This window comes from Tupaia chinensis, unplaced genomic scaffold (genome assembly GCF_000334495.1).
Source record: "Tupaia chinensis unplaced genomic scaffold, TupChi_1.0 Scaffold000022_1, whole genome shotgun sequence".
NCBI classification, from domain to species: domain Eukaryota; kingdom Metazoa; phylum Chordata; class Mammalia; order Scandentia; family Tupaiidae; genus Tupaia; species Tupaia belangeri.
This window is the reverse complement of record NW_006159452.1, coordinates 2,855,980-2,868,003: the sequence shown is the minus strand read 5'-3', so window position 1 is coordinate 2,868,003 and position 12,024 is coordinate 2,855,980. Positions and strand designations below refer to the sequence as shown.

The following is a 12,024-nucleotide window of genomic DNA, read 5'->3' as shown; positions in this document are numbered from 1 at the left end:
AAAGCACTAATGGGACAAAGAAATGTGGTATTATCTGTTGAAGATATTTTATTGTTTTATCAACTGGGCTAGGGAGAAATGTTCACCTGTTGAAATATATATATATATATATATATATAGGTTTTTGCTACAGGGCGCATGTGCTCACCAGACGGACAGAGAGAGACAGAGAGACAGAAAGTGAGAAATCACCTCCCAGGGGGGATGGCCATGCCACAGTCCCTTCTCCGTTCTCCTCTTGGGATCTTGGGCACACACGCACACACGCCAGGCGTAAGTTTTAAGACACTGGGTCAGGGACGCGAACCGCAGTCGACTATGTGGAAGTCCAGCGACATAGCCATTACGCTAACTGCTGGGCCCAAGAGACCTTTCATTTTCTAGATATATTTTGAAGTTGGCTATAATAAGATTTGTCAAAAAGTTATATATGAGGTATATTAGAAACAGAAATCAAAGAAGACATTAATATGTTTTACTTGCATAACTGGAAAGATAAACTTGCCATTATCCTATCTGGGGACAACTGAGGGAGAGAAAGGTAGAGTATAGAATTGAGCCAATTTTGGAATATTATGTCCAGAGTATCTATTAGATACCAAAATAGAGATGTCACATTGTTTAGAAGTTTCCCAAATCACCCTTATTTCTAATGCCAATTGCAAAGTTTAGGTACCTCCAACACCACTCTTACTTCTAATACCAGTTGCAATTTTACCTTCAAGAGTTTCACCTTCACAATCTCTCAAATGGATTATGCAAAAGCCTCCTAACTAGTATTGCCTTAATGTATTTGTATATACAGCCTGTAGGTTTTATTTCATACATCTGGCCAGTATGGTACTCCAGGTATTTTTTTAAAGGAAGCTAGAAAGGTCAGGATGATACACATTTGAATGTCACTAGTGTGTAGATAGTGTACTAGTTAGTGTCATAGCAGGAAGCAGAGTTCACTTAGATGGTTATAATGAAGGAGTTCAATAAAGAGACCATTTCCAGGATTCCTGGAAAATTTTGAAAGCAAACAGGACCTGTTGAGGCACACCCATACCAGCAAACCCTGGGTTCTGTGGAAGAAGAATTTATCAGAAACCAGTGAAAAGAGTTAATGTATGCCAAGCACAATGCTAAGTGATTTATATGCATTAGCTCATTTGATTTTTCCTTTATGATAATAATTATTTTTACCAACATTTTATGAAGAAGAAAACTGAAGTTAGCTAATTTAAATATCTTTGTCCATAATCATTCAAGAGAAGGTTAATAACAAGATTCAGCTCAAATCATGCCTGATGCAGATTGGCATGCTGCTATATGGTTCTGAAATTTGACATCATGATGTAAGACTATAGTTTACAGCCTTTTTCCATGATTTACCTGCTTAAGGCTGTCCTGCTAGTTACTTCCTCATTTAAACCTTCCAGGGAGGCATCTATTACTTTGCTAGATTAGTACAATGAGTGAGTTTGTTACTGATTTTACAAATAAAAGCAGATCAGAAAAAAAATATATTATGTCCACATTCTCCTATAGGGATAAGTCAGGGCAGGTAAATTAGACTTTGCAGGAAAATAAGAATTGAAAAGGACTATGTGTATGTGTGTGTGTACATGCACACACACATTCACACATATATGTATATTATGCATCAAAGAAAGTTTTCAGAATTAAGGGGCATTTTGAAGAGAGAAAATATAGAATTTTAGTGAATTGTTTTCTGACCATAAATTTGTATACTTTTTAAGTGCTTTCCTTGTATTTTTAAGTAATAATTACTATATGAATTTTACTTGTTTAAATATGTCATGATTTGGGGTTACCATGTGGATTCTGGCTTCAAGAGAGAGCATAATTTCTAAAATAATTGTTCTTCACTGTACTATTTTCCATTCTGAATCATGGAAAGTCTTTACCATGGGACCGGGTGGCTAAGGAAGCTAGATCCTAAATGGCATACAGCTCAGTTTGTGTCCCAGACCTGGCAACTTGAAAATCACACAGAATGCGTGAGTATGACTGCTCAAATTTCTGAAAGTACAGAGAAATAGAGGAGAAGGGATTGTGGCGTGACCATCCCCTGTGGCAGGGGAGACAGGGCAGTGTGTTTTCTTGCTTTCCCTCTCTCTTTCTTTTTCTTTGTTTCTCTTTGTATGTCTCTCTGGCAAGTGCACACACACTCTGGAAAAGTAAAAATAATAATAATAATAATAATAATAATAATTTTAAAATAAAGGACTGGCTTTGCCATCAATTAAACAAAATTCTGTACAGGATTTGATATCACTAAAAAATGAGATTTTGATAAAGGGCTGACCAATGTATGAGGCCACTGTGACTACCCCACCACTGGTGTTCGACTCCCTTCTTGAAACATGCCCCTAGACACAGAATTGGTCTCAAAAACATTTCCAGCACAATGATCCATGTAGCCAATGACAATCAACTGACCCTGGTATGTGAAATGAAACTCATTTGCTGCTTGGTTTCCTATATATTAAGCTAATGGATTTTTACACTTGATCTTAGCCAAAAGGCCGAGAAGCAATGCGCTAATGGATTTTTACATGTTCTGAATCTTGAATTTTTTAAGCTATATCATAGTTTAAAAATAAAGAACATTTCAAAAAGAGAGAAGTCAATCCCTTTTTGTAAGGTTAGGGTTAGGATTTGAGGATATTCCAAGATTAGCCCTGTAATTTTACTATGTGTGGCTTTCTTTCCTTCTTCTGAGATGATGAAAACCGCTTTGATATTTTTTCATTTCCCTTCCTTTTCTCATCTATTTTTCTAAACCCCAATTGTCTTTATTTTCTACGTTCTCTATTGAACAAATCCACCTTGTCCCCTAAGAGAAGATGGCTGATAAAAATTTGGAAACTGAATTTTTTTCTTACTATAGTTAGCTTCCTTCTCTATTTTTAAAGTCCAGGACTGGTACATATACCAATATTTAGTTTGCTTTAAGACAACACTTCTTTACCAAAATAAAACATTCTATTAAAAAAAGAAAATCTCCTGGAAATACTGTACTTTGACCTCTCAATGAATTATCTTTTTCTCAACTGAAAAAAAAAAGTGTGTTGATGAAACATGAAATGCATACAAACCATTTTTGCATAGCTTCTTATACATAGCGTTTTAGGAGGAATCTGAGTTATCACAAAGACCATGCTAACTGAAATGATGAATAGGACATATGAGTAAGCCAGGTGGCAAAGCTCTAGTTTGTGTGGCTGCTGGAATGGATACCTGGGTAGGGAGGAGACTTGGGACTCCCTTCCTGGGGCTAGGGGAGGCTGGGCCTGCCGGAGAGGTTATGTGATTGATCTCTTTAGAAGAGAGTGCCAGCTGGAGTGTGTGTAAATGGCTCCTTCTGGATTCTCCCTAAAAGCTAAATTGATGGCAACTTCTGAAATGAGCAACCCAGACCTCTGTCACTGAAAGAAGAAGATAAACCTTGATTTCACCTACTGCTGAAATAAGTGAGAAGAGGAAAAAAGGTTAAAATAATAATAATAATGTAGTCTCAGTGAAATAATTAGAAGTAATGGAATGTTACTCATCTACCAAAATAAGAGCATAATTGCAATGTGGTGCTCTTCTTTGTTAGAAGATTTTCAGGAACCCATCTGTGCAGATTGTTTCTTTTTTATTATCATTACATCAACTAATTACATTAGGGGAAAAGGGGGCATTTTAATTAAAAGGCTGTTTCTAGGAGTTATAATCCTACTCTGTCATTAAATAATTTCACTGGGTGCCAAATTTGTTAAAAGTAAACAAAATTTCTGGAAACTGTTGTTTGCACATTATTCATATTAACCACATTTTCAACAAAAATAAATGTTGCTTTTTTTTATTCTATCAAATAGAGTATACATTCATTTCTTTATTTTGACCATAAAACAGAATCACGTGTAAACCATCTTAATTATTTTGAGAGACTTTCCTAAGAAGAAAAAATAAAGCCTCTTCTATTTTATAAAGATACACATTTGTTTATATAAGACAGATTTAATTAGAGCAATGTGTTTTAAAACTGGCATTTTTAGCACATGATCATTGCAAAGGAAATTGTGCAGGGGGCATGGTTAGAGAGGCACATAGTGGAAAACGTGCCTACTCTTGTCACTAAAAGACCGCTGTTGCTTAAATCCATTTTTCTTTGAATAAGACTGTCCACATAAACCATCAGGATGAAATTCTATATCTTCCATAAAATAGATAAGTAATCATTTATTCTTCAAATGTCTTGTATGTATCTTTTATTTTATCTCGTTCTTCCAAGGTGTTCTAAACAACAGAACTTATATAGAAATTTATATCTAAATGTCAGAGAATAGAAGAGGTGAAATACCAAGAATGGAAATATGGGAAAATGAGAAACAATATAATTGGACAAAACAATAGAGGTTTAGATGCCAAGAGATGACTCTAAGCACCTGTGGTAGGAGTTAATATAAAGTGTAAATTTTAAAAATCATGATTTTACTTTTGGTATTCAAAAAGCTATCTCGTATTCTTTCCTCTAACTGAAATGCTGGATCATATTTATTTTTTAAAAAATTGAATGTGAAAAATATTTTAGAAACTACTTTTGTATCAAAAATGTCAAAGCTTAACTGTGTCTCATGCAATCAAAGACTGAATAAGTATTATTTCAGTTATTATATTTACCCTTGAAACAATGTTTTGTACACAACAGACATGTAGAAAATTTATGTTGAATGAATGAATGAAGACAATATTATATGAAAATTCAAAAGTAAAAGATGGAAGCTCCTACTAGCAGCAGATTTTTTTGTTTTTTTTCATTCTTCAGTATCATTCCCCAGGGAAGCTGGCAAACTGAAATCTGTTACATTAGTGCCAGCAGGGATGTATATGTGTGAAGAGAGTAAGTAAACATTTATTGTACCTGATGGCTCAATGGACTATCCACATGAGCTCTTAAGAGACTTGAAAATACTTGACAGTATTTATCCTTGGGATGAATTTTCCAAATACTATTTGTAGATGTTATCCTTCAGAAGATTTCTATTTCTGAGCCAGTCGAACTTTCTCAATTCAAAACTATTGAGCTAATCTGTAACTATATAGCTCCTTTCCCTTTGGTAATGAGATTAATCTCTTAAAATGCTTTTAAATTTTAATGTTAAATTTGTGATATTAGGTTGCCTTTTTTAAAAATAGTGTCCAAATATCATTAAAAACAGACTTAGTAGCCAGCATATTTTTTTTGAAATATGATATTCTTTCCCAGTTAGCTAATATAATGACACTGACAAGCTGCCACTTATTGTGGGCCTTATATACATATGTCAGTTTCTTTTTGGCATTCTATATGTTAATTAATAGATTAATAAATAGATGGATGTTCCATATTATAGAGAAGAATAAATCAAAGCTTAGAGAAATATAATGCCTTACACAAAGCCACACAGATCATAGATTTTTTTTTTTTTATCTGAAATTCAAACCCAACACCAAGACTGTAGTAGACTAAATCTTATTTTGATTGGTTCTCTGTTGATAATAACAGAAGTACTTGAGTCTGGATAATTAATAAGGAACAGAAGTTCATTTAGCTCATAGCTGTGGAGGTCCAAGGTGAGGGCCACATCTGGGGACTCTCTGAAGTCTTGGGACTGTGAAAGACATCACATGACCATGGTAAGACAGAACAAGAGCAGAACATATCATTCATGGAAGTGCATAAAGATGATATTGAGTACATAAATATTTACCTTTCACTAAGGGCACAGCGATCTATCCTCAGCACCCTACATAAATTTGACCTTGTAGATCAGCACTAATCTTGTTAGTAAATTCAATAAGAACTTTTAAAAGTGTTTATTGATTTTTTTTTTTTTTTTTTTTGCCTTTGGTACACCTGAACATGGTTGATTACTCTCCTCATTTTGCCTCAGTTGATATAATCCTCCCATGGTCTCACACTCAGTGAAGGTACCCTCTCCCTTTAGTTGGCCAAGCAAGACATTTGAGAAACTCCCCTGACTCAGATCTCTTGTTCACCAAGTACTCTCAATCCTTTCTCATAAATATGTCTATCTATGTTTTTTTCTCTCTTGCTGTTCTATTGCCTAAATACATATTTAACCTGTCCTGCATGATTACTACTACCCTCAATTATTACAAATACCTTCTAACTCTTTCTTTAACTAGTTTTAGCTCTTCTGATCTGTCCTTCAAATCTGAATGATTCTTTTGAAATAGAGATTCCAAGTGGACACTTTCCACAGCTCTTAAATTAAGACCCAAGCTCTTTAATTTACAAGGATTTAAGCAGCCCTGTGCTTGCTTATCCAATTGCCTTGTCACCATTTGCCCTTGCTTCTTACAATTTTTTACTTGTGTTCTCTCATTTCCAGGCCAGCATATGAAAGCTGTTTCTTCAATATATTCCTTCTATTCTTTCTCTTTTTATTCTGGCATTAAATTAGATGTCATCTCCTTGGAGAATGATCCTGCTAGATGCCTCTCAACCATGTGTAGGTTACCCACCAAAATATGATTTGCCACTCTTCATTTGTGATTGCTTGCTTCATAACCTTAGTTTCTCTATGTACTTCTGGTGTTGTGTGGGCAGATATTTTATCTATTTTTTCATCATATCCCTAAAGTCTAGAAAAATGCTTGACCTATAGTAAAAATGTAATACATATTTGTTTGTAAAATAAGTAAATGAATAGAGTCTGTTTCTCTTGTTTTTACAGTCCATTGTGTTTTTTGGTTTTCTGATTCATTTTTCTTTTTTTTTTTAATGAAGTATTTTATTTGGGACCAACAATTAGTGTAATGGCTATTTCGCTGGACTCCCATGTAGTTGACTGTGGTTTGAGTTCCAGAACTGGCGGCTTAAACTCACGCCAGGCATGTGTGCATGCATGCCCAAGATCCTGAGAGGGGAATGGAAGAGAAGGGATTGCAGCGTAGCCATCCCCCCTGGGGTGATTTCTTGCTTTCTGTCTCTCTGTCTCTCTCTGTCTTTCTGGCGAGCGCACACACCTCTCCAAAAAAAGAAAAAAAAATTTATTTGACTTTATTTATTTATTTTAATTTGACCAGAGAGGGACCGAGTGAGAGAGTGATAAAGCTGGAAATCATTGAATTATTTTATTGTCCTGTAACCATGCCTATCTAGAAATTAACTTCATTTTTTATGACAGAAAAGCCATTTCGGAAGATTGTTAATAATGCTCATGCATGAGTATTATCTCCTAAACTTAAGTTTGTCTTTTAGATTGTAATCAGTTCCATAGATTACTGGCATATCTTTCAAAGTTTGAGAACAACAGCCTTAGTGCAGAAATACTCTTATTTATCAAAAGTAGTTAAGTAATTTTATTACCACTTAAAATTTATTCTACTTTTGTAGCAGAACACTCCCATGTGCAACAAAATAAAAATTTAAAAATTTTATAGCTTTATATACATATTCAGGAGAATTTCCTAGTTCAATGTTAAGCATTTGCACAGCTCAGTCTTCATATCTATAGTTATTAAACACGCTGATTCCCTAGAATGAATTGTAGCATGTTTTATAAATGCACGTAATACTCATTAATTATGTAGTATTTGCTTTGCTATAGTTCATAAATACTTAAATTTATAAAACAAAATGGAAAATAGTAGTATATTGTGTAATATAATTATTTGTGGAATTTTAAATCATAAAACTCTAAGGGGATTTTCTATGAAGTAAATTTTATGGAACAATAATTTTAAAAGGAAAATATACTAAATGTGTTTATGAATTCACATGTTCAAGTTAAATGTCTCATTTGAGGATAAAAATGCTAAACATAAATTTTAATTTTATTCATTATGTCACAATACATGTATGGATCTATTATTTATTTTTAATTGAATTAAAATATTTCTAGGATTAAAATTTTATTCCCCCATGTGTTAATACAAAGTAGTTTTTAGTCCTATTAAAATTTTTGTTTTGTTTTATTTTGTTTTTTTCCTTTTTCGAGAGGTTTTTGCTGTAGGGTGCGTGTGCTCACCAAAAAGACAGAGAGACACAAAGTGAGAAATCATCCCCCAGCGGGGATGGCCACAGGGTAATCCTTTCTCCTCCACTGTCCTCCCAGGATCTTGGGTACACCCACACACCTGGTGCGAATTTAAACCACCGGGTCTGGGACTCAAACCATGGCCGACAACATGGGAGTCCAACGACATAGCCATTACACCAACTGCTGGTCCCAATAAGGTGTGTTTTTAACTCCTGCTTTCAAATAAGAGTTTAGTATTTTGTATATAAACAATACAGAGAAAGAGAGAGATGGTTCTAGATTAGTATGATATTTTTCTTTATTTTTTTGTCATGTTAATATTAATAAAGGTAGTTTTTCAGATATAGTAGAAATAGAGGAGACAGCAGGTGGCACAGAAGTTAAATTGACTATTTCACATGAGCAACAGCATAGTTCAGGTCATATACTTGGCTGCTTGAAAAACAAGATGTGTGTGTGTGTGTGTGTTTGTGTGTTTGTATTTGTGTGCCTGCCCCAAATCCTGAGAGGAGAATGGAGGAGAAGGACTGCAGTATGACTAAACCTTTCGTGGAGAAGAGGTGATTTCTCACTTTCCCTCTTTCAGTCTCTTTGTCTCTATCAGGCAAGTACGTGCACCCTTTACTGAAACTTAAATCAAAACAAACAAACAAAAAAACCCAAAAAACAGGGAGATATATAGTGAGAGAGAGAGAGAGAGAGAGAGAGATGAGATGAGATGAGATGAAAAAGTAAAATAGAGAAGAAAAACAAGAAGGAAGGTTAAGAAGAGAAAATGGAATTACTCAATTTGGTCCAAGCTGTAAAAGAACTGTATGATCCCTTTTTTCTTTTCATGCTATTATATAGTGAATCTTTTGTATTGGTTCTTAAATGACTTTTATTATTTGAGGATTATATAAAAGAATAAACTGATTAATTTGTCTCTCTTTTTAAAAATGCATTATAATTATATGTCCTATTAAAATGTATTCATTAACTTGATATACTTTGAAATAATATAATCGGGAACTACTTCTCTAGTAGAATGCTTGTTTCTATTAATGTCTCTGACTACATTTACTTCTGAAGTTAATGTTATACCTAGAAAACATAGAAAAGAATGTTAGTTTTATTCCTTAATTAATTATGATTCAGGCTATTTTATTAAATAAAGTTATTTCACTCTCACAAATGCATCAGATTGTATGTGAAGGTTATTATCTGGAGCATTACAGATAAATAAAACAAAAATAAATGAGCAGAGTTTATAATATCAGGGAATAGTTACATAAATTATGTGCACAATAAAACATAGTGTTTGTTAAGGACAAACTAGAACGTTAATACTGACTTACTAGGAAATTTAAGATATTGACACAAAACAACAATTAACGTGAAATACAAAATAAAAAAGAATATGTGTAAATGTGTAAATACACAGAAAGTGTTACAGAAGAAAAGCATTTCAAGCCACTAACAGTGAAAAGTGTTAAAAAAAAAAATCATTAAAAGCCACTAACAGTGACAATTCAGTGAGGAACAGAATTGATATTTGGAAGGAGACTATTTTACTCTATATTCTTTTATACATTTTATATATATATATATATATATATATTATACTTTATATATTATGTTTTTGTTCTTTGAATTTTTTTAATTTTTTTTTCTTTTTTGGAGAGGTTTTTGCTTTAGGGTGTGTACATTCACCAGAAAGACAAAGAGAGACAGAAAGCAAGAAATCACTGCCCAGGGGGGATGGCCGTGCCGCAATCCCATCTCCTTCATTCTCCTCTCGGGATCTTGGTTACGCATGCACACACGCCCAGAGTGAGTTTAAACCATGGGGTCCAGTACTTGAACTGCAGTCGACTACATGGGAGTCCAGTGACACAACCATTACACCAACTGCTGGTCCCTATTTTAAGTTACTCATAAAAGTTATAATAATTTGTTTTATAATTTAAAAAATACCTTAAAGAATTTGACAAATGCTTGTTTGTGCAAAAATAATAAATCTGGAGTTCTGATGAAGTAAAAATTTCAATGATTATATCATAAAATGCCCTTGTACATGGGGAAGAAAATTGTACATTGTAATTAGTATGTTTTGCAATTCTATGTTTCATCTCTAATTTTTTTTTTCTTTTTAATTAAAGGTCTCATTCGTTTGCAAGAGCTCATCAAAGCTCCATCAAGGTACAATCTTCGACTTAAAATTCGTCAGTTACCTGCTGATACAAAAGATGCAAAACCTCTACTAAAAGAAATGAAAAGAGGCAAGGAATTTCATGTAATCTTTGACTGCAGCCATGAAATGGCAGCAGGCATTTTAAAACAGGTACTCTTTAAATTAATTAAATCTTACTCTTTTTGCAACTTGCACTTAAATTATGTTCTTTTTAAAAATCAAAGTATTACACAGTCAAGTAAAAAAATAAGAAAAATCTCTTGATGTAATTTTATGTTAGAAAAATTTTACAATTGCCTTAATTAACTGTCTTAAATGAAAAGTTATGTAAATATTGATGATCTTCTACCTGATTGTTTTTAAAGATCCGTGATTATTTTCAAATGATTAGAATACTGTTTTGTTAATGAGATTGTTGATTGATAATAAATATGTTTTGTACTGAAATGAGGAATGAAACTGAGTCAATGATTGAGCAGCTCATCCGATATAATCAACCAATAGAAAAGAAGATAAAATGTATCTAATATTTACCTAGCACCTACTGTGGGATGCCTCACATACTTGATCTTTCATCATCATAACCAAAAAATGTAGAAGCTATCTTTACTTTATAAAGAAACCAAGTCTCAGAATGATTTTAATCTTGATCAATGTCTAGTAGCAAGAAAAGAAAGTGGAAGAATATGGAAGATTTACTGCTGAGTGAGGCAAGCCAGGCTATGAAGGAGAGACATTGTATGTTCCCACTTAACATATACCGAATGTCTGCACTCTATGACTGAAACTGATTGACTAACGGTTGTAAAAACACAAGAGATGGGTGTGAACATCAGATGAGGTGTATGTGAAGGAGTGGATCCTAACGAAGGACATTTAGAGAAGGGATAAAGAGGTAGAGCATTGAAGGGATGGGGAGGTGTGGTGTTATCGGTTGAAGATATTTTGATCAATGGGACTGGGGAGAAATGTTCACATATTGAAATGCTCACATTGTAAGCTAAACAATGTGATTGAATGTATATGCAAAAATAAATAAGTAAAAAAAAAAAGAAAAGAACAGGTGGATTTGTATTCCACCTAGTGATAGTAACAGGTAATTATAACATTATCTTCCTGAAAAGATATTTCTAAATTTATCAAACAATAGTCAGCATTTTGCCTGGGGGTTAAGATGGCTAGATCCAACATAATTGGGATTTCGCACCCAGCAGCTTGAGAAACACACTGGGCACATGTATGTGCATGCCCCAAATCCTAAAAGGAGTGAGCAATGGTGGAGCAGAGGTGATTGTGGCATAATCATACTTATTTTTCTTAGTGCCTCCACCCCCAAAGCATACATGCTCTTTGGGAAATTTTTTTGAAACCTTAAATAAAAAAGTTTGTAGCAATAAAATCCCTGAAGTTACATCAGCACTAGTCAGACATAGCTGAAAAACAGGTCTCATAATTATTGTAAAGTATTGTTCATTTTTTATTGAAAAGACAAATGAAGTTGATCGTTAAATGATTAGTACAAAACCATATACTACCATGTAGTAGAGTTTGAATTCAAATCTTTGGATCTTGTTTTTTAAAATTTCTTTATACACACTGTGCTGATGCACAGTAGCTTGAAATGAATCAACTGTTTAGAAACCCTTTAAATAGAGGATAAAATATCTCTACTGGAGAGTTATACAGATTCAGATATCAAATTATGTCTCATTAAATATAACGACCAACAGTAAATGCCTGTTATAACAAGGTTAGTTTATTAAGCAGATGTTTATCCAATATTCCAATGTGAATGTAGGTTTCCCT

The 12,024-nt window shown here is 33.6% G+C and overlaps 1 protein-coding gene across 1 annotated transcript in view; it reads left to right on the top strand.

Moving 5' to 3' along the window:
- Positions 1–12,024, top strand: part of GRIK2 (glutamate ionotropic receptor kainate type subunit 2) — a 775,369-nt gene that overhangs the window by 329,172 nt on the left and 434,173 nt on the right. Inside the window, exon 5 of the mRNA XM_006140134.1 lies at positions 10,187–10,368. Coding sequence (XP_006140196.1) covers positions 10,187–10,368 — 182 coding nt within the window. The remainder of the gene's footprint in view (positions 1–10,186; positions 10,369–12,024) is intronic.